This window comes from Aspergillus pseudotamarii (assembly GCF_009193445.1).
Source record: "Aspergillus pseudotamarii strain CBS 117625 unplaced genomic scaffold BDV38scaffold_27, whole genome shotgun sequence".
In the NCBI taxonomy this organism is placed as follows: domain Eukaryota; kingdom Fungi; phylum Ascomycota; class Eurotiomycetes; order Eurotiales; family Aspergillaceae; genus Aspergillus; species Aspergillus pseudotamarii.
Window position 1 is genome coordinate 63,467 of NW_022475041.1, and position 25,636 is coordinate 89,102.

General features: G+C 46.4%; 12 protein-coding genes across 12 annotated transcripts; 7 read left to right on the forward strand and 5 right to left on the reverse strand.

The window, feature by feature from the left end:
• Positions 1-1,175: 1,175 nt before the first annotated feature.
• On the reverse strand, positions 1,176-2,594 carry BDV38DRAFT_246743 (uncharacterized protein). The gene is made up of 6 exons (XM_032054587.1): positions 2,377-2,594; positions 2,289-2,325; positions 2,207-2,234; positions 2,098-2,155; positions 1,798-2,026; positions 1,176-1,744 (listed from the first exon to the last, which is right to left on the reverse strand). The coding sequence occupies exons 1-6, from the start codon at positions 2,565-2,567 to the stop codon at positions 1,241-1,243; spliced, it is 1,047 nt and encodes a 348-aa protein (XP_031913466.1). The 5' UTR covers positions 2,568-2,594; the 3' UTR covers positions 1,176-1,240.
• A 1,014-nt stretch (positions 2,595-3,608) lies between these two features.
• On the forward strand, positions 3,609-4,664 carry BDV38DRAFT_282950 (isocitrate/isopropylmalate dehydrogenase family protein; the record flags this gene model as incomplete). Its single annotated transcript, XM_032059922.1, has 1 exon — positions 3,609-4,664. One exon carries the CDS (start codon positions 3,609-3,611, stop codon positions 4,662-4,664), a length of 1,056 nt encoding a protein of 351 aa, XP_031913467.1.
• A 212-nt stretch (positions 4,665-4,876) lies between these two features.
• Positions 4,877-5,852, reverse strand: BDV38DRAFT_271267 (amidohydrolase family protein; the record flags this gene model as incomplete). Its single annotated transcript, XM_032057281.1, has 3 exons — positions 4,877-4,999; positions 5,070-5,381; positions 5,460-5,852. 3 exons carry the CDS (start codon positions 5,850-5,852, stop codon positions 4,877-4,879), a joined length of 828 nt encoding a protein of 275 aa, XP_031913468.1.
• A 609-nt stretch (positions 5,853-6,461) lies between these two features.
• Positions 6,462-7,296, forward strand: BDV38DRAFT_282952 (RraA family protein; the record flags this gene model as incomplete). The annotated part of the gene is made up of 3 exons (XM_032059923.1): positions 6,462-6,518; positions 6,618-6,788; positions 6,844-7,296. 3 exons carry the CDS (start codon positions 6,462-6,464, stop codon positions 7,294-7,296), a joined length of 681 nt encoding a protein of 226 aa, XP_031913469.1.
• Positions 7,297-7,682: 386 nt separating this feature from the next.
• On the reverse strand, positions 7,683-9,472 carry BDV38DRAFT_271269 (major facilitator superfamily domain-containing protein; the record flags this gene model as incomplete). The annotated part of the gene is made up of 5 exons (XM_032057282.1): positions 7,683-7,940; positions 8,019-8,567; positions 8,610-8,803; positions 8,869-9,142; positions 9,266-9,472. 5 exons carry the CDS (start codon positions 9,470-9,472, stop codon positions 7,683-7,685), a joined length of 1,482 nt encoding a protein of 493 aa, XP_031913470.1.
• Positions 9,473-10,595: 1,123 nt separating this feature from the next.
• Positions 10,596-11,129, forward strand: BDV38DRAFT_271270 (Dabb family protein; the record flags this gene model as incomplete). The annotated part of the gene is made up of 3 exons (XM_032057283.1): positions 10,596-10,614; positions 10,682-10,910; positions 10,982-11,129. 3 exons carry the CDS (start codon positions 10,596-10,598, stop codon positions 11,127-11,129), a joined length of 396 nt encoding a protein of 131 aa, XP_031913471.1.
• A 231-nt stretch (positions 11,130-11,360) lies between these two features.
• BDV38DRAFT_292859 (uncharacterized protein) lies at positions 11,361-12,751 on the reverse strand (the record flags this gene model as incomplete). The annotated part of the gene is made up of 3 exons (XM_032062106.1): positions 11,361-11,519; positions 11,596-12,431; positions 12,586-12,751. The coding sequence occupies 3 exons, from the start codon at positions 12,749-12,751 to the stop codon at positions 11,361-11,363; spliced, it is 1,161 nt and encodes a 386-aa protein (XP_031913472.1).
• Positions 12,752-13,090: 339 nt separating this feature from the next.
• BDV38DRAFT_282956 (Ldh family oxidoreductase) lies at positions 13,091-14,286 on the forward strand (the record flags this gene model as incomplete). The annotated part of the gene is made up of 3 exons (XM_032059924.1): positions 13,091-13,099; positions 13,156-13,284; positions 13,345-14,286. The coding sequence occupies 3 exons, from the start codon at positions 13,091-13,093 to the stop codon at positions 14,284-14,286; spliced, it is 1,080 nt and encodes a 359-aa protein (XP_031913473.1).
• A 564-nt stretch (positions 14,287-14,850) lies between these two features.
• Positions 14,851-15,895, forward strand: BDV38DRAFT_271273 (class II fructose-bisphosphate aldolase; the record flags this gene model as incomplete). The annotated part of the gene is made up of 3 exons (XM_032057284.1): positions 14,851-14,948; positions 15,002-15,511; positions 15,625-15,895. The coding sequence occupies 3 exons, from the start codon at positions 14,851-14,853 to the stop codon at positions 15,893-15,895; spliced, it is 879 nt and encodes a 292-aa protein (XP_031913474.1).
• Positions 15,896-18,151: 2,256 nt separating this feature from the next.
• BDV38DRAFT_282958 (Zn(II)2Cys6 transcription factor) lies at positions 18,152-20,071 on the reverse strand (the record flags this gene model as incomplete). Its single annotated transcript, XM_032059925.1, has 3 exons — positions 18,152-19,045; positions 19,129-19,743; positions 19,973-20,071. 3 exons carry the CDS (start codon positions 20,069-20,071, stop codon positions 18,152-18,154), a joined length of 1,608 nt encoding a protein of 535 aa, XP_031913475.1.
• A 433-nt stretch (positions 20,072-20,504) lies between these two features.
• On the forward strand, positions 20,505-21,689 carry BDV38DRAFT_292863 (RTA1 domain-containing protein). The gene is made up of 3 exons (XM_032062107.1): positions 20,505-20,693; positions 20,758-21,302; positions 21,365-21,689. The coding sequence occupies exons 1-3, from the start codon at positions 20,513-20,515 to the stop codon at positions 21,548-21,550; spliced, it is 912 nt and encodes a 303-aa protein (XP_031913476.1). The 5' UTR covers positions 20,505-20,512; the 3' UTR covers positions 21,551-21,689.
• A 990-nt stretch (positions 21,690-22,679) lies between these two features.
• On the forward strand, positions 22,680-25,019 carry BDV38DRAFT_282960 (fungal specific transcription factor domain-containing protein; the record flags this gene model as incomplete). Its single annotated transcript, XM_032059926.1, has 3 exons — positions 22,680-22,843; positions 22,892-23,817; positions 23,908-25,019. 3 exons carry the CDS (start codon positions 22,680-22,682, stop codon positions 25,017-25,019), a joined length of 2,202 nt encoding a protein of 733 aa, XP_031913477.1.
• Positions 25,020-25,636: the final 617 nt, after the last annotated feature.

Here is a 25,636-nt window from a genome sequence, read left to right on the forward strand (position 1 = left end):
ATCAGCGTCGTCACATAGAACACTCTTTCCGCTATACGACCCAGGTAGTTTGATATCCACATCTTCGAAAGTGATATCGGTACATGGCACCTCCTTGGAACAGATCATAGATACTGCGAATGTTACATTCCTACCCGTGTAGTCAGTAGGAGTAGCAAGTCCATTGCCGCTGATATTCTTAAAATGTAGGTCATCGAATCGAAACGTGGACGTATCGCAGTACTGGGTAACATTTTGGTCGAATAGGTAGCTCAAGCTGGTTTCTGTTAGCTGCATTTCTCAATCGATCGGCCATTGTTTACCATGTATCAATGTATATCGGTAGCTGTACATTCTTGAATGTGATATGCTCGACAGTCACATTGCGCACATAGCCATGACCATTTCCACCTCCATTCGGAGGGACACCAAAGTTGACACCGATCCTGGATATTATTAGTTGGCCAATGCATATATGCAGAGGAAGGGGGAACTTGCCAGCCCTTGAAGTATATTCCCGAGTTCACCGGTCTTTGGAAGGACCGTTGGAACTGCTTATTTTAGTGCTTGCATTTTGAAAGATGTTGAATCTCCGACTCACATCCACATTCTTCACAGTTATAATCTCGACCATATCATACCTGTTGGGATACTGTCCCAACGAACTAAATGAAATGCCAGGTCCACCATATACCATCACATTCTCAACGTGAATATTAGTGGAATTCGGTTTGTATGCCACCGCATCATCACCACCCTCATACACCCAGTTCGTGATCGTAACATGATCAGATCTGTACGTATCAATCCCATCCGTATTCTAAATCCAAACCGTATCCTCGGTGGCATCAGGGCCTGAATTAGTCGCATTGACATAGAAATCATCCAGCTCAACATGCGACGAGGAGTCAACCAACACAGCCCAAAGCTGCGGCTGTCGAATGGCGATATGTTTGTCCGCAATGACCGTGCAGAATCTGACATCATAGTCTTATTTTCCTTTAAATTGCACGGTGTCTGCATATATTATTTGTCATGTCATTATTTACAAGTGCAAGGGTATATTCTATTGCCGACAGCTATTGAACGTGGTCGGCCTTTGGGGTCTGTTAATATGGCTGTTTATTGTACCCGTAGCAGGCTTTCACTCTCTATTCACGTACCCAGAGACGCCATCGAGATTTGAGGAACATCGTTGATTGAGGTTCAATTGTCTTCTTGATTTAAACTAAAAGTCCTCTTCCATCTTTAGTTTTCCGGTTCAAGCTTCTGATTTCTCACTTTTGGCCATTTCAGCTAAGTTTTCATGATACAGGGTTTTAATGTCCTCACAAACCATCCAAATCCTCTTTCGATTTGCAAGTCCGGGGATATAGTTGACTTTGCCATGCCTATACTGACTCTTCTCTTCAAGCTTAGCAATTATCTTGGAAAGCTTAGCTTCCAGCTTCTGCGAGCCAGTCATATCGATATCATGAACTTCCCAGAGCCAAGGTAAGTCAGATTCTAGTCTTGCTTTCCAGCTTTTCTCTGGAAGTTGGGTCGTATGCATCGACCATGACGCTGCTTTGAGAGCCAACACAGACGCCACGGGAAGGAGACTGAAAATTTGCTGCCGCAGTTCACAGGGAAGGTTGTTGAATATGTCGGCGCTCTCCGGGCCGGTTTCGGTCTGAGGTGTATCAATTTCATTATTAACCACGTCTCGAAGTTTATCCAGATATTTAGTTAACGGAGAGATTTTCACTGGGTTTGTCACTAGGAGCTATAGCACGATCGTGTCAATATAGGGTTCACTTTCTGATATGGCGGAATTACCTCTTCGCCCTTCCTGCATTCCCAGTATTGTTCACCTGGGGGCGTGGGCTCCCCATAATCCAAAAGCAGTGCGTTGTGAGAGAAATCATTAACTAGTTCCCCACAGAGGGAATAAAGGACGTCTCCATTTAGTGTTTCATCCTTGAAGCATCTCAGGAGGATATCCTCGTAGCAGATCTTATGAAACGGGAAAACAGGTATATGTTCCTGCATCCCATCGTTCCAGGCCCTAGGAAAGATCAGCAAGGCCGCAAGCGATAATTGAGCAAGGGTCTGACATTCTATGGGGAAAAGACATACATATACGCGTAGAAGCGATACGGCGGTCGACGGTCTGGCTCGGTGGGAACATTTGGATCTTCTTTTATGTTAGATGGGAAGGTAAGGGTAATAGTGTATCAAAAACAACCTTCACCTGCATCAGCATCAATAGCACCCTGTAGCCTCTATCAGAACATCTTCCTGTTGGTTTAGATTCAATAACAACTCACTGAATCGTCATGGTATCCATCGCCAGTAACAAAAGACCTGAACTTGTTAGGACAATAGGACAGGTCAGAGAAATAACGGATAACAAACTTTCTGTCTCCAACAGCGTCTGGATTAAGGCCCAGTGCGCGGAGATCATCAAGCCATGCCAGATCACTATCGCCGATAACCTCTCCAGAATAGGTATGATCACCCATTTCACTGTCAGAATCAATTGAGATAAATCCCCTGCTAGAGAAGGTTGAGCCACATATCGCGCAGTATACGTGAAAGCCACCCATTTTCTGCAATGGTTCTATGGCATGAACTGAAGCAGTTGTGATAAATTGGTGTGCGGGTTAGGTTCGTATTCGCCACGAATAGCAAGTTAAATATGGGTCTGCAAAAGCCAGGCAACCGGGTGGGGGCCTAAGGCTCCAGAGTCCCTATTCCTTGATAGGTTTAGGATGCACGGTCAAAGCTCCACCTGCTCTTTCCATTGTGACTAAAAAATAGGGATTTTAATGTTTAATACGAGAGAAGGATCTGCTGGCCCATGCTGCAATTAATTGGGCCCGCTAGTTAAGGGGTTACATGGTTGTTCATTTTGAAGCAAATCAACGACAATACAGCTCCAAAGAGTTCTATATCCGTGCTTAGGCATGCTTTCTTCACCGTTATCTCATTTTCACATCGCTCAGGGCATCCGCGTGCCGCAGGATGAATCACAAGTTCTCTATGATGGCGCACGTCTAAATCTCTCTTTTCAGTTTGTCTGGTGGCACTGGCCATCGCTCATCCCGAAGCTCTTTAACCAGCTCACTCTCCAGAGACTCGACCAAACTTACCTTTTCCAATTTCTCTTCACCTTCAGAATAATGATGGGTTTTTACCGTTGTCTCCTTGAGCGCTCCCACCGTGGAATGAAAGACTTTTAAATTCAAGGTGTGGCATGCCGAAAGCATTCCCATGAGATATTCACTTCTAGAGCTCGGAGTATCTGTTTTCTCAGCATTCATTCATATGCCTTTGAATTGAGTGATTAGACCTAAAACTCACTTATGCCCTGGATCTCCAAGCTCTCGTTCAACGAATAACGTTAATATTTCTTAAAAAAAAGGGCTTTATATGGCACCAGAGGTCATTTCGAGTAGGTTTCCATCATGACTTCGGATCTATCCGATCCCGATTGAAGACCTCGGGTGAGCCGAATAGTCCGTTTTGTTTTTCACCCCAAATTACCTTCAACTGTATCGTATTATAATAATTTATGATGATACGCCTCTGGCAAGTATATCCTGCTCCATCAACAAGTTGTTTATTACTATTGCTATCTGGCCATCATGCGAATCGGAGTTCTCAAAGGAAACGGAATCGGCCCCGAGATCACAGCGGCCACTATCCGCGTTATTGAAGCAACAGGCATCCAGCCAGAATGGGACTTCATCCCTATTGCAGATGAGGCGGTTAAACTATATGGGCACCCTTTGCCACCTCAAGTTATCCAACGCTTAAAGGAAGTGAAGTTTTGTATCAAAGCCCCACTGCTAGCAGAAAAGCTTCACGGCCGTATCAGCTGTAAGCAGATAGACGGATCTGTGGCGACATACCCCTCGATCAATAATGCCATCCGGCGGGAGCTGAACTTATTCGTGAACCCACGGCCCATTAGAGGCTATGTTGGCATCTCTGGACGTCATGAGAAGATGGACCTCGTCATCATGCGCGAGATCACCGAAGATACCTATATCGGGTGGGAACAAAGACTCGAGGATGGCGCAGCAGCCGAGGCAATCAAGCGGATAACCCGTAGTGCATCGTGGAAGGTGTCTCAATATGCCTTTGAATATGCACGGAAGCACGGTCGAAAGAAGGTCTCATGTTTGCACAAGGCAAATGTCCTCCATGAAACAGACGGACCTTTCCTCCGGACTTTTCAGGAGGTTGCTCGGCTTTATCCTGATGTACCGTCTAATGACATGATGATTGATGCCGCTTGTTATTCTGTTGTTCGTGATCCCGGTCGCTTTGATGTTGTGGTCACGGTAAATCAATATGGTGATATTTTCTCGGACCTGGCTGCTGGACTGGCAGGTTCACTCGGTCTGGCTCCCGGTGCGAATATAGGCGATAGTGCTTCGACTTTTGAAGCTGCACATGGGGCTGCACCGGATATTGCGGGAACAGGAGTGGCTAATCCTATTGCGTTGATTCTATCAGGGGCGGAGCTACTGTTTCATGCTGGGTATGCGAGGGAAGCTGAGGCGATACAACAGGCGGTTACTCGAGTGATTGAAACGGGAAAGACTTTAACTTCAGACCTAGGGGGCTTTTCTACGACAGAGCAGGTGGCGGATGCTATTTCAGTAGAGGTCAGAGCAATCCTTGGGCGTTCATAGTTAATTTTGATGAAGAGCTCAGTAGAATAAGCAAATCCATATTTATCCAAACACCCCTTTGTCAGTGTATGGCACCAACAAAAAGCTACATAGAGATCTCCTTTACGGTCTACTGATATACGGCGTTGGGTCTCATTCTGTGTTGGTTTGAATCTGGCATATGGAATACAGTTAACCAGCACAAAATATCTGATTCCATTGACCATAGATAATTACTCTTGATAATCATACAGCGTAGCCGGGTTCTCCACCCACCAAAGCTGCCACTCACCTTCTGACATCCACCGACTCAAGGACTCAATCCAGGGCTTATCGTCAACCTGAAGAAAGGCCTCCTTCACTAGTCGAACCTTTAGCAACCCTATCCTTGTGTCGTTGGGTGTGGGGCCAATCGCTTCCCCAAACCACTCGCCTGGGGTTAGCATCCACAAAACGTCTCACCAACCACCGGAGGTCATCATAGCCTGGCACCAGATTTGAACAACGGTAAGGAGCAGAGATTTTTATCCACAGATTGCCATTTCGGAGTGTCTCACAAAGCGCTGCCAGACCGATGCGTTCTCCTTCTGTCAGATACGAACCATCCTGGATATTGGTGGCATAGTCATTGACTCGGTAGCTACTACCAGCAATCAAGGCAAAATGGTCCACCACAACAGGTACCGGGCATCCGTCCACCACGTCTCGCAGACGAGACCAGAACGTAAGATGAGGCTGCTAGATTTGAATGCTCTAACTTGGCCTGCCCTAGGCTGCTAGTCGTTTGGCTGTGGCTTCGATTAACTTCGCTTGAACCTGTACGTTGTTCATGGCCTTGTGCCGGAAAAAGTCAGGTCTGACCGAGCGTATTCCCGCCACGTGGTATTCATCTAGGAGCTCATCTGAAACCGTTTCTAGGTCTAACACACAAATACCTCGTGCCTGGTCATGAAATTCTTCCAAATAGTAAAGAAGTGACTTGCAGTCAAACCCGTAAGAGAGGCCATGGGCAATACAGACATGGTCGACTCCGATTGACTCTGCGAACTTCTGTAAATCTTCGAGCGAGGCGCGGGCTGGTGTGAAGTGTCGACCTTCTGCGAAGGGGAAACGGTCCGGCTCGAAGATATGGTGATGGGTGTCCCATGCGCCTGATGGAACAGGCTTCTTTGGGAAGCTGCTGTTGTCTTCGCTTGCTAAGCTGCCCATGATCACGGTGCCCGGGCTCTCAATGACTTCAGACAAGTTAATGAAAGTGATGACCGGTTAGAGAAGGCTAATTGTGTGGGCTGTAATTCAATTGTTCCCTTGTAAACTCTATGGTTAGGGAAGGCAAGCCGGAGAATATAAATCCACTATATTCTTCGTATAATGGTACGTTCTGGGTCTTTATATTTCTCTTTATCTAAGCTAGTGAGCCTGTGGCTCAGCATTGAATCTATATTCCGATATAGGAAGTACTGGAGTGCAATTACACTAAGTTGAAAGTGTCAGGTGAATAGCGCCAGAGGTCTAGCACCCCTCAGTTGGTATTTTTCTTTTGGTCTTTTACCCTCAGCTCCTCTTTCTATTGTACATTAGTTAGCTTCAATGCACAACAGGGAGATATCCGAAGCCGTCGGCAAATAGCCGAGCCGAGAGTCGGCCGGATTCCGTCCTTCCCCACAGCAACCGTGCCGTTATCTCATTGATATCATCCGACATCGAAGGCACCTGTAAAGACTAATAATCGTTGCTCACATCCGCTTTGCAAGGACCATATTCAGTTATATCGGAAGAATCAATTGGTTGAATCGCCCACCAATCCAGCACGTTACAATGTCGTCCGATCCGAAAGATATCATCGCGCGTCTGCAGCAATGGGATGCTTGTGATGTGAGTACACAGTCTGCAAAGTGCAACTATTCTTAGTTACACTTGAATCTTTTCGATATCGGTGTCCTGGACCAAGTAGGAATAGCTAACCTTTACCAGGTTGCCGATGGCCTATCCAAGCTGAAGTATCCCAATGGTGGCTTCCTTGAAGGCCTAACCATGTACTCCCCACAATTCCAAGCCGGGGAGACCAAGATCGTCGGCCAAGCAATGACCGTCAAGTTTGTCCCTAAGTCAGACATCTCTTCTCCGAAAGTGCAAGGCAACTATGTATGCACCCACCATTTTCTAATAGAGTCTGTGAGCAGCACTAACGACTGCCAAGATCGACAAAATCCTCGAAGGCGCAGTAGTCTTCATCTCTCAGCCCCTACCTCATGTCAATGCTGTATATGGCGGTCTCATGACTCTACGTGCGCAAGCCCTCAACGCAGCCGGTGTCGTAATCGACGGGCGTGTCCGCGATCTGAACGAACACCGTGCTCTCAACTTCCCTCTCTTCGCAAAGTCAGTGGGCACAACTGCTGGAGGCGAAGTATGTCGCCCCTCGGAAGTGAATGTTCCCGTTCGGCTCAATTCCGAGAACCAAGATGCGTGGATTAAACCCGGTGACTATATCATCGCCGATCTTAATGGTGTTGTGCGACTTCCACAGGAGCTGGCTGAACAGGTTCTTGATGCCATTCCGGCTATTGCTGATGCCGATATAAAATGTGCGGAGGCTATTAAGGCGGGATATTCTGTGGAGGAGGCTTTTAGGGAGTTTCGAGGTCGGTAATGTAGTCATGACTAAATAATTTAATTATCGCTTTCTCTTGTCGAAACATATACCCGAAAGCGTTAAGCCAAATCAATCATACATTAGTTCTCAGTCTGGTGCTCCAGTGGATATATGTCTCCAATGGTACATAGTCAGTGAGCATCGAATACATGCTATCATATAGTAAAGGACGGCATTATATAAAAAAAGTGGCAGCATCCAGTCCTTCCAGTTTATATGATACCACATCCAACAAATGCCCCACCCCCCACGTAGTACTTCGATCATCACAACAGCGTGAGTATACTAGACCCCAGCGCCTTCCATCGCAAAGCTTATTCCATCGTGCATATAGAACGGAAGGTTACAGCCGTCAATAACTCTCATAAGATCGCGCATCGACCCTATGCAATGAAGCGGAACTCTTCCCTACGCGTAGCACACTCTTCCTCAGTAACTCCCAACAGCTCAGCTTGACTCCCACCCTTCATCTCTTGTTCAACGGTTGTTTCTCCACGAGCGAGACGTTTGTTTGTACGTAGCAGAACTATTCGCATAAATAATGTAAGGATAATGACTGCTAAGCTGAATGCGGCGTTGACCGACATAGCGAGGACGTATCTCGGCAAGGAGCTGTCAGGGTATAGGTAAGAGGAGAAGATCTATGATTGTAGACGTATGTTAGTTTGGGGTCTCCTTGCATGACAATTAGGAAAAGTCGCTTCCAATTAATGACTCACCTGGGAAATATTGCCCACTGCATTAACGAACGCTACAGCCGATGCACGTTTTATGCGTGGCCGAAGCATTGTCTTTTGAACCCATGCAAGAAGCACGGCGTTTGGTCCGTGGCCCCCTGCCACCATGGCGATCATCGCAAAGTCTCTTGCACCGGTATTGAGTGTAGCAGCAACGATGACGAATCCAATGATGGCGAGGACCAATGGCCAGATGATATGGTAAGAAGAGTTTTTGAATCGGTCTGCCGACCAGTTGTTTCCTATCGAAATTAGCAGCGCCACGATGTAGGGCGGAACAGTTAGAAGTAGCGTATCAACGCGGTTAATGCCTAACGTCTGAACCACGGATGGGAAGAAGTTCGTCGTGGCGCTCGACACTTGTATACAGAGGAAAGTCAACGCAAAGATGTATAATCGCCAATCAGACAAGGCACTTTTAAACCCATAGCTCCACCGACCATCATCTTCATCGACCTGACCGGCATCAGCAATAAGATGCCACTGAGCAACTGCGCGCTCTGTTGGACTGGGCCACCGAGTATTACTTGGCTAGTCAGGGAGAATATAGGCCGCACAAATGGCAATGAACACAGTAGCTGAGCCTTCTATAATGAAGATCAAACGCCATGACTCGAGGCCACGTACTCCGTTCATGCCGCTCTCAATGCCGGCTGCGATGAGACCAGAAAAGGCACTGCCCAGCTGAGACCTGGAGAACAAGAAAGCACTGCGCACACCCATCTCGTCACGCCGGTACCATGACGAGACTAAGAACAAGGCACCGGCTAGTAAGTGTTAGTGGCGATCTAATAATGCTGTAACAGGGTAATGTTGGAAGTGGAGCACCTACGGTAAAATGCAGCTTCTATAAAGCCAAGAAGGAAACGGAGAGCATACAATCCCCCGGCGTTGTGGGTCTCACCGACTAGGGCCGAAAGCATACCCCAGATGGTCATAACACCCGGGAGGTACCATGATGGACGCATCTGAGCTAGAAAGATGTTGGATAGCAGTTGCATTAGCACGTAACCAGCGAATATAATAGCCACTGCCGTAGCATACTGTTCGCTTGTCATGTGCAATGACTTAGCAATACCAGCAACTTTGGCCGTAGCGATGTTGTTCTGCACAACGGGGTTGCAATAATTAGTTAGAGGCTAGTAGAAACTTCAAAAGGAGGAAAGAGGTGTATAAATTTCCGTAATAAATATGGCGCAATATTGAATATATTAGCCAGTTATATCAACACTCAGCCGGTCAAGGTAGTTCATCACGAACATAATCCATACGGAAAGAAGGAGGCGGGCATCGAGCTTACGCTTCAAGCTCTTCTCTGCAGCAGCAAGCTCTGCCGAACTCATTTGCTGTGCGGCAGCCACTCGGTTATTCATCCCCTTCTCCGTGGAAACGGCTTTCTCATCATGTTGAAGCGAGTACTTCACTTCGTCCGGCATGATGAGTGTGGGATAAAGTCGACGGAGTAAAATAAAAAAGGGGGGAAAGAAAAGAAAAAAAAAATACAAAACCCTTCGAGTTTTTTCTTGGGAAAGCCTCAGCAAAGACACGTAGGGGCTGTGATCAAAGAAGCCAGAAAACCACGAGGATTATATAGACGCTCTAAGAAACCCTCACATTGCCATATGTACCCCATGTTTTGAAGAATGCGGGGAAGTCAAAGTACGGAGGCGGACTTTACCTAGCCTTGTAAAGCCGACCAGTGTAAGGATATATTCGAGTCCGTGATCGTCTGCTTGGTTGACGGCTGGTCTCCAACAATCATATTAGCGGCCAAGGGGGTGATTGTAAGTTGTAACCCAATGATATTTTATCCACTAATAGTGGCGAACGGATTGTTGGAGTAGTGTAAGAGCCTTTGTCCTTCCTCTCTCCGTCTGTGAAGAAATACTATGGCTCACTACGAAATGCCTTCAAATGCTATGTTTTAATCTACGCCTTGAGTATGCTAGATTTCGGCGAACAGATTCGGCCACACCGTTCGGCTATAGTAATATTTCAGAACCCTGGCACTATACATACAATCGCACCTAGAAGTATATGGCTTTCAGAAGGTTTATGCGAGACTTACAGCCATATGGCATGATTGATGGAGAGCGTGCGAAAAGGGGTAACGCGTATGCAAGCGGACACAGTATTACAGATATCTTGGACCTAACAGCCAGCCTAATCACTAGTTTCTGTCCGCATAACTTAAATGACACTTTATGCAATGCCTAAAGGTGCTCATATGGAAAGAGGTTTCGCGCTGCTGGAACCGCGATGAACAGAAGCGTTACGGGATTTAACCGCCCTATCCCTCGCGACGGCTACAGCCCGAGACACGCTGGGACCCAGACTTTGGCTAATCTACACTGCGCCGAAGACATATTCTTATACTTGGTAGATCCCATGCACAATCAAATCTAGACAGTGGTTCGCCATCATCTCTCTGTCTTTGTCACCTTAGCTTGCCAGCGCCTGTTTCTAGAAGCTAGTTCCTATACTTCAGTCAGTTTCTAAATACTGCATTATAACTTTGTGTTGCACATCTGTACCCTATTTATAACACAAACTTCCAACATGACGATTGTCCACATGGGTATGTCCTACAACCGTGTTACCTCTTTAGTAGACACTGGGTTCGCCTCTGACACTTGAAACGTCAGTGATGTTCAAGTTCCGTCCTGATGTGACGCGAGAGCACAAGGACACCTTTGTTCGAGAGCTCAAAAAGTTGAAGGAACTAGATTGTGTGAAAGGACACCGTCTAGTAGTTGGAGGACCGTCTGTGACGGACCCAATTGAGAGAAGCAAAGGCTTCGAGATTGCGCTCCTCAGCTTCCACGAGAATCTCTCAGAGTTAGAGAAATATCAAGCTAGCAAAGAGCATCATTGGTACGTAACACCATTGCAGAACGATGCAATGCCATTTGCGATAGATTACTCATTCTAGTTCATGGTCGCAGGGTCACCAGTACATACATGTTCCCCTATAAAGAGGACCTGGTGCGCTTTGATTTCGAAGTCGCTCCAGAAGATGAATATATGTGGCATTTCTTGCCTGTGAAGGGACTGAATCATGCTAATGGAGTCAACAGCCATGAAGCCCAGTGAGATATGTTAGATATTCATGTAAATACTTAGATTTTGTGGATTAAGGTATTCACTAGCAAGCTGTATTCTATATGAATAGACGGACACTTCTTCGCACGCTATTAGGTCGTTTTATCGTAAATGAATGATAAAGTCACTTGTGCTCTTTATTATCGTGGACAAAAAGTACATTGAAACTAGAAATCTATTGATGCTTTAAAAACAAACAGCCCGAGATAGTCTCCCGTTGGCTTAGAACGGACTATGGTAGTCACGGAAAACACTTAAATGCTGTGCGCTGGCCAGAATCTTCTGCAGGAGAGTTCCATAGTCCCAACCGATGGCAGCGGCTGCCATGGCAGTCAAGCTGGCTTGGTCCTCGCGACCGGGACGGCCAGGGCCAGTCATATTCTGTATTCCAAAGATCATGGTCAGCCTCTAGATGCAATTATATACGCACAAGCTTTATTCCCGCAGGATATCTTACCGGCTTCATATTAATATCAAAAAGCGCAAACTCTGCGCCCTCCCGAAAGCGTCGCACGTCAATCCGGATCGGCGCTGTTGCTCCAATGAGCTGGGCCACACCTTGACATTCTTCCATAACCTTTCCATACGCCGGGTCCTTCATCTCCTCGTTCGTCACGACACGGGAGTTTGCTGTCACTGCGACAGATCCATTGTATGGAGCAATGCCGTCCGCATGGTTGAACCTTGTCACGGGCAGCATACTCCAGTGCTCAGGCCGTTCTGGTGATGGCGGCATAACTGTGATGGTAGCTTCTTCGCCTGCTAAGTACTCTTCTACCATAATCAGAGGCGACTCCCCAAGAAGTGCCTCGATGTGCTGTTTAAGTTGGACGGGGCTATAGCATAGCTTTACACCATGGCTTCCGCGTCCGCGAACAGGTTTGCCAACAACAGGGAAGCTTTTAATTGAGCCGACAAACTCGTCGAGGTTATCAGACTTCGACACTAGCCATGACCGTGGTAAAGTGTAGCCGCCTAATGAGCGAAGCTTATCGTTTAGGAATGCCTTATCGTCGCAATTTTCTACCAGGCCAGGTGGCTGGCCCACGACATATAGATCCGAGGCATAGGGTGTTAATTTCTGAGATCGTTGCAGTGGGTGCGAATCAAATAGAATTGTATTAGCCCAGAGGTGGGTAGCGCCGTTATTCACGGCGGAGACGATGCCTTCCTCTGTATCTGAGAAGCACCAGCCTTCGTGTTCGGACACTTGCGGTGGAGAGTCCGGAGTGGTGATGCTGATACCCTTTGACCGCAGTGTGTAAGCAATGTCTGCTCCCGAGTCTTGGTAACCTGCAGGAGTTGCGTTAGCTTATGACGATCTGCATTGACTGTGCTAATGAAGATATTACTAAACTACAAGGGCAAGAGCTACAGAAGAAAAACATAATAAAGAGATGTGCAAGGGTAACTAAAGTTCACTGTACGAAACAATTGATGCACTTACCACCTGGTTTACGAGGTTTACGAACCCCGTTAATGACTGGAGGATCAATATCTTGGAACAAAACGGCCACTGTCGGGCCCTGGCTGCTGTACAGTCGCCGGCCGACGATCCGTCCGAAGCGCTGTGGGTTCAAAGTTCGCAGGGGTGTGGCACACTTAGCAGCCATCCTTGCTTAGAAGTTCTTAGACTGATAATCAATCTCAACGACAGGTTTAGAATGAAGAAATGGTGGAAACTGTTCTGAATCTTTGTAATGACACCATCCAGGAAATTAATGAATCGGCGGGTCGTCGGCTAAAAGCCGACGGCAAAATATGTGGAGTTAATTCGGCTTCGGTCCGTTACCGTCTTCCGTCCCCCCCTCATATCCGAGTTCGCTACCTTGTATTCTCACCTCAGTATATACTAATTCCTACTTATAGGGTGCTTCTTGAGTTTTGGAACCTCAAGAAAGTCAGTGTATATTAACTCCAATCAGCAACTCTATCCATACAACCACTGCACAATGGCCTCCGTAAGGTGTCCCAAGTTTCGGATGATCCGATTTACTAACGTCTCTTGGCTACGAAGGCTCGCTACTATGCCGATCCCACTGCCGCCGGTCAGTTTGCCTCAGAGCTCCTTGTGAAAGCTGGGCTTTCTCCGGAAGATGCCAAATCAATGGCCGATTGCTTGGTCATGGCGGATGTTCGGGGCGTGGTAAGTCCTGCTACTGTGAATCCTTGACCCTTTTCGCAGCATGACCTAACTCTGTCATAGGACACTCATGGGTTGGCTCGGTTACCTCAGTACCTGGATCGTGTCAGCAATGGCCGCGTCAAGGCAGACCCAGAATTCAAGCTGACCGAGAAGACCCCCGTTGTGGCTCATCTGGACGGTGACAATGGTTTTGGCTTCGTGGTCGCCACCAGAGCAATGGAGGAGGCTGTCAAGCGGGCAGAAATCTACGGTATTGGAATGGTCACCGTTAACCACTCGAATCACTTTGGCATGGCCGCCACCTATGTGATTCAGGCCCTGGAGAAGAACATGATCTCTCTTGTCTTCACCAACTCCGCCAAACAAATGCCACCTTTCGGCGGTAAGGAGACGCTTCTCGGGATCTCACCTTTTGCAGCAGGCGCACCTTCCAACGACGAAGTTCCTTACATACTCGACATGGCGCCTTCTGTCGTGGCTAAAGGCAAGATTCGCCGCGCTGCCCGTCGCGGTGAGTCCATCCCACTAGGCTGGGCCTTGGATGCGGATGGCAACCCAACCACCGATGCCAATGTCGCCTTAAATGGAAGCATGGCGCCAATCGGTGGTCCCAAAGGCTCCGGTATTGCTATTCTGATGGATGTCATGTCGGGTGTCTTGACCGGCGCAGCATTTGGTGGTGAAGTTGGAGACCAATACAAGGACACCAAGCCGCAAGATGTCGGGCATTGCTTCATCGCCATCAAGCCTGATATTTTTATGACGACAGACCAATTCAAGGCTCGAATGGACACTTTGGTGCAACGTGTCCATGGCGTTACTCCCGCCCCAGGTTTCAACGAAGTGCTCTTCCCCGGTGAGCCGGAGCACCGTCTCGGTATACAGCGGCGTAAGGAAGGAATCCCATATGCGGATGCCGAAAAGCAGATGTTCCTTGAGACTGCTAAACAGTACGGAGTTTCTGAGCTCCCTCTATCCGAACACCCTCTTTCCCTATCCTGAGCCACTATTGTGTACAGATGTTAAAAAATATAAAAAGATACCCGTTCTGTATTAAATTGCTGAAGGATGACCCTCCATCACCTCCTCCAATCCGTACTACGATAGACTCCAAGTTATCACACCAACCCAGGCCTTCATTTGTGTAGTACATAATGTTGTATTGTATCTCGGCTAATTGTAAGCCCATGGGATTCAAAGCTACCCTAATTGCAAAGTAACCAGGCCCTATGACAAGCCTTGCGGACCCAGAAATACAATGCAATGTGCCGTTCAATAATTATCCAGATTAAGCCGTTGTAATGACTCCATTTGGTCCAACTCACGTTTTCCATGGTAGGTCAAACCCGGCTGAATACCGGCACCAGGAACCGGACCGAAGCCGACGGACATGAAGCGATATACGAATAGTAGCGATCGTATGCCGCGGCCAAGATATACAAGCCGGTGTAGACAACTATGTGACATAGATACAATATGTTTATTATTAACTCACAACCTCGCACACCACCTTCCCCTAATGTTTTTCCAGTATCCATAAGGCCGTCACTCATATAATATTCCAATATGAATAGCGAAAACCACACATATCCCGCTAGCAATCTAACCTGGCGCATTCTCAACCATGCCAATGAGAACAACTACGCCGTGGGTGCGTATAATTGGTGAGTGATGCCATCCACGTATAGTTACAATACGAAGTCTAACAAGCATGAAGCTATAACAATGACGGAATCATGGCCGTCATTCGGGCTGCCGAGCGCAAGCGCTCGCCTGCCATTATCCAATTATTTCCCTGGACCATGCATTTTCAGGGATCGGAGTTCATTCGCTACGTTGTAAGAGCTGCACATGCGGCCACCGTGCCGATCGCAGTCCACCTGGACCACTGCATCAAGCCTGAGGATGTGGACTTGGCTCTCTCCCTGCCCTTTGATTCAATTATGGTGGACGCTTCTACGCTGGATGAAGAGGCCAATATTCGCTATTGCAAAGAGGTTGTAGACCGGGCAAAAGCTCTCAACATCACCATCGAAGCGGAGATGGGCCGTATCGAGGGTGGTGAGGATGGTTTGCCAACCGTGGACATGGAAGCAGTTATGACCCGTCCTGAAGAAGCAGAGACATTTGTACGTCGGACCAGTGTTCATTTTCTGGCCCCTTCCTTTGGGAATATTCATGGTGGTTATCCGGCCGGTGGGCCAGAGAAAGCCTGGGATCTTGAGCGGTACGTACAGTTGCACGGCTACTTTTTCCTAGAAAGTCTTTTGCAACCCATGCTTTATAATATCTCCACATATCAATGCAGATTGGCTAACCTTCAACTTGGTGTGAGATCAGTCTTTCGGCGATTGGGAAGCTGTTGTCAAAGTCTACACCACTAGCCCTGCACGGCACACACCCGGTGTCTGACGAGCTTTTTCAACAGACGATTACATATGGTGTGAGAAAGATTAACCTTAACCGCACCGTGCGCGACGATTATACGGATTTCGTGGCTGAGAAAGCCGGTTCACTTGAGTTCACGGTCCTCAAGATCCGGGCAGTCGAGATCTACGCTAGATCGATTGAGAGGATGATGGATATTCTAGGATCGTCGGCACGCTATTAGCCGTGGAGATGCATTACGATATAGGCCTATTATACTACACGCTGATACAGTAAATGTTGTGAACGCAGCCAATACAGTTGAAAGTTAGAACATTCAATATATCTTGATATAAGAGAAGGTACCTCATTTCTCACTGATTCTTAAACTTATTACTATCCTATCTTAGCTAACTATTTCCACTTCCTAGATATTATAGATCCGCTCAGCAATCAAAACCCCAGAACTGTGGACCAATCAGAACCCAGATCTGCTTCGCTTCGCTGCGCAATTACATAATCGGGACTACGGGCGATCTGACAATCGATAACGTAACCGGTAAGCAACCCGCACCTGTAAGCAACCCGCACCCCAACCGCGTTTTCTACGCGCCTCAATTTCCTAGATAATTCAAATATCAGCCATACTACCAAAAATGCCTAAATTATCAAAATCACACGTTGAGCAGGAAGACAGGATCCTACTGGCTATATCGGCTTTAAAAAATAATAAAATTTATGGTATTAAGAAGACAGCTTAAATATTTAATATATCTTTTTCTACTCTATGTAATTGTCTAAAAGAAGTTACTTTTAAAGGCGATACTCGTGTCAATAGTTATAAATTGATTTCTAGTAAGAAGAAATTATTTAAGGAATAGATTCTATTACTAGATAAATATAGAGTATCTTTTTGGTCTGTATATATTCGAGAAATAGCTAATCTTCTGCTTTTAAAGTATAATATTACTTCTTCCCCTATTACTGTAGAGGAGAAATAGATATATAACTTTACTAGGTATATATCTGAGCTTAAAATCTGCTTTATATATTGCTATAATTATTAGTATACTAAAGTAGAGAATTCTAAGATTCTAGGTACTTGGTTTAAACAGATAAATAAGATAATTCAGAAGTACAGTATAGTTTTAAGTAATATCTATAATTTTGATAAAACAGAATTTATAATAGATCTGATAACTATAGCCAAAATTATTACTAGATCTGATATACTAGATAAGCTATTTTTATTACAGCTAGAGAACCGGAAATAGATTACTACTATAGAATATATATATTTTAATAGATAGATTCTATCTCTCTGTATTATTTTCAAAGACAAGGTATATATAGAGGCCTGGTATAAAGATAATAGAGTTTCTTCTAATTAGAGAATTAAGATTAGTCCTAATAACTGGACAAGTAATAATATTAATCTATATTAACTGCAGAATTATTTTATATCTCTTACTACCGGCCGATCTATAGAAAAATACTGTCTATTTATTCTAGATAGTTACGACAGTTATCTAATATCTCGATTCAATCAGATCTGTGCAGAAAATAATATTATATTAATTTATATACCTGTGTATGTTTCTTATAAGCTTTAACCGCTTAATATTACTATTTTCTTGTCTTTAAAGTGTGTGTACGGAGACCTAGTTCAATCTAAAATATACTGCGGGCTTAATTATATTAATAAACTCGATTTTCTAAATATATATTCTAAAATTTATATAGAGATCTTTACTAGTAGTAATATTTATAGTACTTTTAGAGCTACTAGCCTAGTTTCTCTATTTTCTGAGTGTATTTTATCTAAGTTAATAGTTCAGCTCAAGACTTTTATATCTTTGAGTAGTAGACCTAGCAGTCAAGACAGCTTAGTATCTAAGATATTTTATACAGTTAAGTAGCTAGAGAAATTAGAATCTAGCTTTAAAAAACTACTTAAAAATTGATATTTCAGTTCTGACTTGCCTATTAAAACTTGTCTAAATTAAATAATAAAAGACACTGAATAAGTTTTCTATAATATAGTGATATTAAAGTATCAACTTGATCAAAACCAGGCTGAAAACAAAAGACAGATTAAAAAATAAAAGTACTCTACGAAGTAGATTACTTTTAAAAAAGGTATATCAGTATCTGAAGCCCGGATCTTTATAGAGCGCCGAAATCAGATAGATAAAGCTGTATAGACAGATAGGATTCTTTCTACTGAATCGATTCCTAGACACGCCCTATCTAAATATTCTGGCTGTGGTGTGCAGGACCATAAAATCATATACTGCCCGAATCGATAGAACTACTTATTTTTATATAGAAGTCTAAATTCATGGTGTTTTGATCATTTTAATTTTTTATGTGGCGGTTGGGGTGCGGGTTGCTTACAGGTGCGGGTTGCTTACCGGTTACGTTAGAAGTACTGTTACTTTACTACTACTGTACTTCTTTCCTCCACCTCAACTTTCTACTATATTTCTCTATCTTCATCTCATTTGACTATGCCTAATTCTCTCATTTTACGCTCACGTACTTGCTTCAGTGTGGGAATCATCTCCAAAGCTCGTCGAATGCCCATCGTTCTCCCAATTTTCCGAAGTGTATCGTGTACCCACTCAGGGACTTCGTCACCGGCTCCAGCAGCTCCTCCTGCAACTGCCAAAGGAAACATCAGCATGAACACGCCATTCAGTGGTGGCAATTGTTTGAGCCCCGCAGATGGAAGCCCACACCCAAAGGCTCCCATTTGAGTCGCCGCACCGGCACAAATGTATGTCGCCATCAGTGAAATGGTCTCCAGCGCTCTTTGTCGCTGATAAATATTGTCCACCGTCGGTGGGTCTAACCTTGTTATATGATGAACAATCATCTCATTCACCATTAATCGTGCCCAGAAATAGTGATTGAGGTCTCTCGATGCCCACACATCGTTATAGACCATGTACGTTCCATTAAACGTGTGTTGGAAGTCATTCGACTTCTTCAAAGTGAACTTCCATTTTTTTGGAAGTTGACTTTCCCAAGCCTCCAGCTCTGCGTCGCAAAGCAGAGCAGAGCTTGCGGTTATCCTTGGATCGGGGTCCGGGTGTTCCCGAATAGACGAGTGTAGCTTCATGAAGCGAATGAGAATATCGACCAGGCGGACTGTAGAGATCTGATCTGGCTGGGTACCAGGAACCTGATCAGGGGACCAATCAACCAGCTCCGAAGGCATGACTCCCTGGACGAGGAAATATCTGATGATTGAAATGAAGTAATACTGCAGCTGTGGGCGCGGGTTGGTGTTTCTCAGCGCATCGCTGAAGCTAGCCTGTTTGACTAGTGCCGCCACCCCATCTAGATGAACTGTCCATGAGTCGATTTCATTGGGCGCGCAACAGACCATCTAACAAGATTCAATCAGCTATGCGAGCAAGAAAAAAGGGAAGGGTCTGCACCGCAGAACACAAGATGGGCCAGGACTCATACTTCGTACATACTCAACATCAAAATTATATGAAACGTCTGATTCGCATTCGCCTGGTCAGGGTTCTGAACCGCCTTCTGAACGACGTTAATGGCCGCCACATATTTCTCCCGCGCCGCTAGTGATAGCGCTCGGTCCTGACTGACGTTGGACATGGCGGCTAGTCCAACCGAGATGGTTGCATCACGCAGGGGCGACTGCACAAGAATGGCCTTTAGGAAAGGCGAGGTCTCCAGTTCAGAAGGAAGATCCCCCGCCATGCCGGAGACCGCACTTACAAACCGGTTGAAGAAGAATCTCAATCCCTGTTCCTCCAAAGTTGAAAGAACTACGGCCGGCAATGTGGGGACCATAACCATCCGAGTACTGTCTGGCTGGGTTACATGGGTCCATCGAGACAAGTTCGACCTGTGGGTGGGGTTTCCCGGGCCTTCATCTGAGCTGTCTGAGCTATCCAACAGCTTGCGCCGGGTTTCTGATTTAGCCTTTGCCGCCGCAGACCGACGAGCCGTCTTGTCATTCTCATCACGGAACAATAATGACGGGACGTCGCGATAGCCACCACATGGTTTCCCTGCTCGCTTGCATTGCGAACAGACCGGGTCAAGACGATCACACTAGCCCGGGGGTGCTCGTATTAGATTATTGGGTTCAATCTTGATGGTGGACATCACGCTATATGGCTAGGATTGGAACTTGGATTTACTTGCCTTGATCCGCCTCTCCCGACAGCTCTGGCAATTTTTGCTGGGGCGACCGTAAAAAGGCATATCTGCTCGACACTCCGATCACACAGTTAATCCTAATTCCTCTTAAACCCTCCCAGGGTTCAAAAGGGGTGAAAACAATCGTGGGGATGGCCTCAAGATGCCGAGAAACCCAGATGACGGCTGGATCCGCGAGGGTGGAGCCTGCGGAAGGCTGATTGGTGACCGGCCGCGGCATTGATATGGAGGCCGCCTTTCCTAATTGGGTATCAGTTTCGTGGTCTTGAGAAAGACTGAAAAAGACTTGCAATTTGTACTTGTGGTCTTAGGGAAGCCTTGAATTATTTCGTCAGTGCTGTGGCTTAGTTGCCTATGTTGATATGGATGCTGGCACTGAAAGATGTCAATTTCCTAAGAGTTTGTCGCTTAGCCAAGAAAGCATTTGCCGACTGATCGAGGACTTGGCGGCCTGGTCTCCTATGAAGCAACGAAGTCCATACCTTTTATGGAACCGTGGCTTGTCTCCAGAAATATCGAGATTATACTAATGAAATTTGCCTCACAGGCTAATCATTGAGTCAAGGATATAATATGTGGGCCTTCGCTTCGTCGTCGAGAGTCCTTTTTCAATTCATCTTTTCCATAAGGCCACCTCTAATATTTTCGAATTGTGGGAGTCATGGTTTTCGAGGGAAGATCCCTACAACATACAGGCAATGTCTCATTCTACCGCTATAACCCCTCGTTAGCGGTCGCCATTGTGGCGGCCGTTCTATATGGCATCGCATTCATTTTGACTTGCGTGCAATGGATTAGGTATAAATCCTGGGTCTGGGTCATCATGGTCGTTGCTGCCGCAAGTAAGTAAAACGCACCTTTTTTTTGTTTCGTACTTGTCGGTTTCAACGCTAATATCACTCACAGTGGAGGCAGTCGGTTACATTGGCCGATGTATCTCAACCCAAAACGTTAAAGACAAACCGGTCTACGTCCTTCAATTCGCTCTCATCATTCTCGCACCAGTCCTCATGGCTGCCTGCTGTTATGTCCTATTCAGTCGCATTCTCTTTTCGATTGTTCCCCGCCAGGAACGAACCTTGCGCTTGTGTTGGGTGCCTCCCAGGTTCATCACCCCACTCTTTGTGGGCTTTGATGTTGTCGCTCTCTTTCTCCAGCTGATCGGCGCGGTCATGATTTCTTCAGTTGATGCCACTCAGACGGATGCAGCCAGCAAGCTCAACCGAGGAAAACATATCGCCCAGGCCGGCGTGATCGTACAACTGCTTGCTTTTGGTCTCTTCTCAGTCGCCGCTGTGCGGTTCAATTTCACTTCGAAAAAATTTCCCAAGAGTATTCATGAGAGATATGAAATGTTCGGAGAAGACGACTACGTCATCGATGGGGTTACGAAAAAGAAACACTGGCCAGCATTACTGCGTGTTGTTAACTTCACTACTTTGCTGATCTTGGTAAGTGTTCGCGGGATCCGGCTGGAGAGCGTTTTACTAACCCATTCTATGACGTCCGCCAGATCCGTTCCATTTACCGTCTAGTGGAGTTTACTCAGGGTGTGACGGGATATATCAATACCCATGAGTGGACCTTGTATGTCTTTGATGCCTTGGTCATCTATCCTTGCGTTGCACTGTTCATCTACTGGCATCCGGGCAAGTATTTGCCGTACTTGGGCTTCCGTTTGCCCAAGCACGCTCGCTAGGTCAGGCACTGGGGCTGCGGGTATATGGATAAGCTGGATTGAAGAGACTCCTACGTCGTTCGAGCTGGTTGCCTTGTTACTTTTTTGGATAGCTTGCTCACAGGCTAGGTTCCCTTAGGATTGGATGATGAGTGAAAAGGCCGTCTTGCTATAATGTTGACAATGAGCTCCCTGTTATGTGATAACGGTGATGAGACCAAACCTTCCAGATCCAGTGTGGCAGATATACCAGCGACGAAAGTAAAGTACGTAATACGTGGACATCGAAATATACCAACTGAGTATAAGAGCGTGTTGAGAATGTGAAGGTAATTGTGCAAAGTATATTAGATAAACTATTAAATACTTCCTTTACAGATCTTAGTTTGGTTCTGATCTAGTTTACTTAATTTACAGATTAATATATTAATAGAAATAGTATCTACTATCTAGGATCTGAATAGAACTAAATACTACAGGATACCTGTTACGATAACATCATATATAGGTGGTGGTTAGGCGTATCGAACAATAGGTTCGAATCTCGATATTTTGGTTTTTTTAGCTTAGTTGTCTAGCCTAACCCTGCTAAGTCTATAACAATACCCTAGAGTAAAAGAGTTAGAAAGAGACTAGTGCTCTGAGTTACTTATTCCCTCCTAACTTAGATATGTACTTAACTTGAAAAGATAAACAGTATAAATAGGCTGACATTTTATATATTATTAAGGTCTCTGAGATAGAGGCTTAAAGTTGGGTTATGCTACTGTACCTCAGGGTTCCAGACGGAAGCTCTCACCAACGATATATATATTTTGAACCAAAACCCCTCTTAGACGGGGACTGTCTGACTAATGATCAAAACAATATTATTGCTCTAATAATCGAACTTCTATGGTATTAATCTTCCTTTGGAGCTGAACACTTTCATATAATATCAAACGTGTGGAAGGATTTGATGAAGGGCATGTTGCAATGTAGGCGCACGGGGTTTAGCCGAACTCCGTACCGCCAGAGACGTGATTTACGCGGTCCGATATCGTCGGAGTTGCAACCGATAACTCCAGCGTCTCTCATCATTTCCCCATCAAATCTATTGTTGGACGAATTTTGATCCTCATGCTGCAGCAAGCGTGCTCATTAACTCCACATGTCTGCCTCACTCAATTCGCCTCTCCGACGCCGTCCACTGGCATGTGTGCGATGCCGACGGCGGAAAGTCCGCTGCGACGGAGGCACACCCGCTTGTTCGAACTGCGCCCGAGCCGGAGTGGAATGTTTCGAAGGAACACCAGGATCAGCGGTCTCTAAAAGGTAAGACTTATCTTATCGTAATTGTTCCTGCGTGCTTAATGTTTCTAGCCGATTGCAGTATCTAGAGAATCGCGTGAGAGAACTGGAGGCCCGCGAAGATATCGAGCCGTCGGCAAATATCCGAGCGCAGCCGACACTATGGCGCCAAGAACAGCATCGCAGCCATGTCTCCCCAACACAAGTCTCACAACAGGATGTCCACTCCATAGGACCTAGGAGGGCGATTCACCTAGCTGATGTCCAGTCACCATTGAGTCGGACGGCACAAACGGACAACACGTCTGGGGCCTCCCCCGCCGTCTCGTCCTCTAGCCGAATCACTCGGGACCAACCGCTGGCCCACGAAGTGGGCTTACTCTCTTTGACGAACGCCAGCGATCCCAAGTATTTGGGTCCATCATCCGGAGTTACCTTTGCCCGTCTGATCTATGAGAGCGTACCCCAGTCGCAAGGACTGCCATTGGCGTATTCGCGACAGAATGACCAAGATCAAGGGCTAGACGACCCGGGTCAAGGCCCTGTACTATATGAAGCCTTGCAAGTCGACCTGCCTTCCATGGCAGAGTGCCAGCAATATGCCGAGATGTATTTCGCTGCATCAGCATTCTACCCCTTCATATCTCAGGATGTCTTCTATACCCTTCTAGGGGAGGTGTTTCGCATCAGCAAAACATCGGTCTGGGAGAGTAGACTCCCAGTGAAGCTAGCGCTGGCACAGGTATTCCTGGTCCTTTCTCTTGGTGCAAGATCTCTTGAAATCAAACTATCCGGAACCTTTGGCTCTCGGGAGCTGTTTGCGACGGGGATGTCTTACGGTACACAGATCAAACTTCATGATAGCATTGAGGGTGTGCAGATTCTCTTGCTGTTGGTGCAACATAGCTTTTACAGCCCGGAGGGCCTTAATGCGTGGTATCTATTGCACACCATACTCGCAAGCTGTCTTGACCTTGGGCTGCAGCGCCGTGATAATAGTGGGTTACTCGTCTCCTTATCGAAGTTTAGCTGGGACCAGCCCAAGTTGTGGGCTGGACACAAACGATGACTGACTCTTGTAACTGTAGGTAGCAAGGAGAACGAGCCTCCATACCAGCGAAATATACGGCATTTGCGTAGTGCAATCTTCTGGTCAGCATACTCCATGGATCGTACTCTGACTACGATACTAGGTCGCCCGCTCACATTGCGAGATGAAGCGATTGATAGAGAATTCCCTGGATTCGATAGCAACGATGAAGTTGAAGAGGCGGCTACCTACTGGGACCGAAATCCTAACTCTCAAGAGGCAGGACCCATTCCGGGACGGGCCTCAACCTCGTACACTGCATGCATCTACTCTCTACGCTTTGACCGCCTCGTTGCAGAGATTAAGCTGATGCTGTATCGAGTTTCGCGGTCACCTAGTCGCTTTCCTTGGCCGGCAGATGTAGGTGCATGGCAACAGGAAGCGCAAAGAGCTTGTGTTGCTCTTCTTCAAGAGGTGCAAGATCACCAGCCAGGCCGTTTGCAGGGTGTCTCCAGCCCGCTCTCTGGGGTTGCCGTTCAGCGACTGCAACTCAAATACCACCAATGCATTATGCTCCTCTTTCGTCCGAGTCCGCAGATGCCTCGACCTGGCCTAGATGCTGTTCAAGAGTGTTTCACTAGCGCCATGGAAATTATCGCCATCTATGCGGACCTGCATCGATTTTCGAATATGGAATGCTCATGGCTGTCCGCACACTCTATATTCGTGGCTTCAATAACAGTCCTTTATTGCGTTTGGACATATCCGGTGGTCCGCGGCACAACACCTATAGATGCTTGTCTAAAGCGAGCAGAATTAGCACTCCAATTACTCTCATTCCTTGGACAGACATGGACGGTGGCACAAGAGGCCGGTCAGAAGTTAGCGAAGCTGATTAAATCCACTAGTGAGGCATATGATGCGATGACCGGCGGTCCGGCTGACCCTCAATCACTGGATAATAATGCCTGGGCTGGTAATGACCAAACGAGGTTCACGCAGAGACAAACCCAAGACAGAACATACCAGACGCAAGAGGGATCTGTCAACCCACCACCCGCTGATGGGAAGAGCTTTTTAATCGATGAGCTTGGAATCCTACGCGACTTGTTTGATCTCGGCTGGCTGGACGACGTACCTGACGGGAACCAATCATTCTTGGGACTCTAGACAGATGGCATAAGCAGTTGAACCCTGCATTTTTCACATGATTCCTTCTTGGATACATTGTGAAAATAGTTTGCGGCGTAATGCACCTAAGTTGCGAGCGAGCGGTTAGATGATCTTTGTGGGCGTGCCATATGCTGAGTTGTACTAGCTATGTGACATTCCGGCTACCTTCTGTGGCTGCATACGCTTCCATCTCCCTGGTGATTGGATCCATTCTGGCTGTGGCTCCAGGAGTCATTGTATTGGTTTCATGAGATCATTAATTAGGCCTGCCGTGAAGAAGTCTGAGCCTCCCCTCCGTGATTCTAGACCCCTACAGCAAACACAAAATTAGCCTTGAGTTGATCGTTTGAAAGCCTCCCGCTTGAACGACCGATATCCGAATATGGAGCCTCGGGAACAACCTGGCTTGGAATAGCGTGTCGCTTACAGGTTGAGCCTGATTTGGCCATAGTATTCTACAGAGATAGAACATTATGGGTCATTCGCAGGGGACATATTCTTCACGAACTTATGCCGAGGAATAAATGGGCCAGCTTATAAGCTTTGTCGCCTATGGCATTCTCTTGGTGAACTGGATAGCAGCCTAGATCTGACCGAGGTCTAATCACATCTGA

Coding starts and splice junctions, on each gene's coding strand:
- BDV38DRAFT_246743 (XM_032054587.1), bottom strand. CDS start 2,567: ATGGGTGGCTTTCACGTATACTGCGCGATATGTGGCTCAACCTTCTCT. Junction 2,235..2,288: donor ATGGATACCATGACGATTCA/GTGAGTTGTTAT, acceptor TAGAGGCTACAG/GGTGCTATTGATGCTGATGC. Junction 2,027..2,097: donor TATCGCTTCTACGCGTATAT/GTATGTCTTTTC, acceptor GATCTTTCCTAG/GGCCTGGAACGATGGGATGC.
- BDV38DRAFT_292863 (XM_032062107.1), top strand. CDS start 20,513: ATGGTTTTCGAGGGAAGATCCCTACAACATACAGGCAATGTCTCATTC. Junction 20,694..20,757: donor CATGGTCGTTGCTGCCGCAA/GTAAGTAAAACG, acceptor TATCACTCACAG/TGGAGGCAGTCGGTTACATT. Junction 21,303..21,364: donor TCACTACTTTGCTGATCTTG/GTAAGTGTTCGC, acceptor GACGTCCGCCAG/ATCCGTTCCATTTACCGTCT.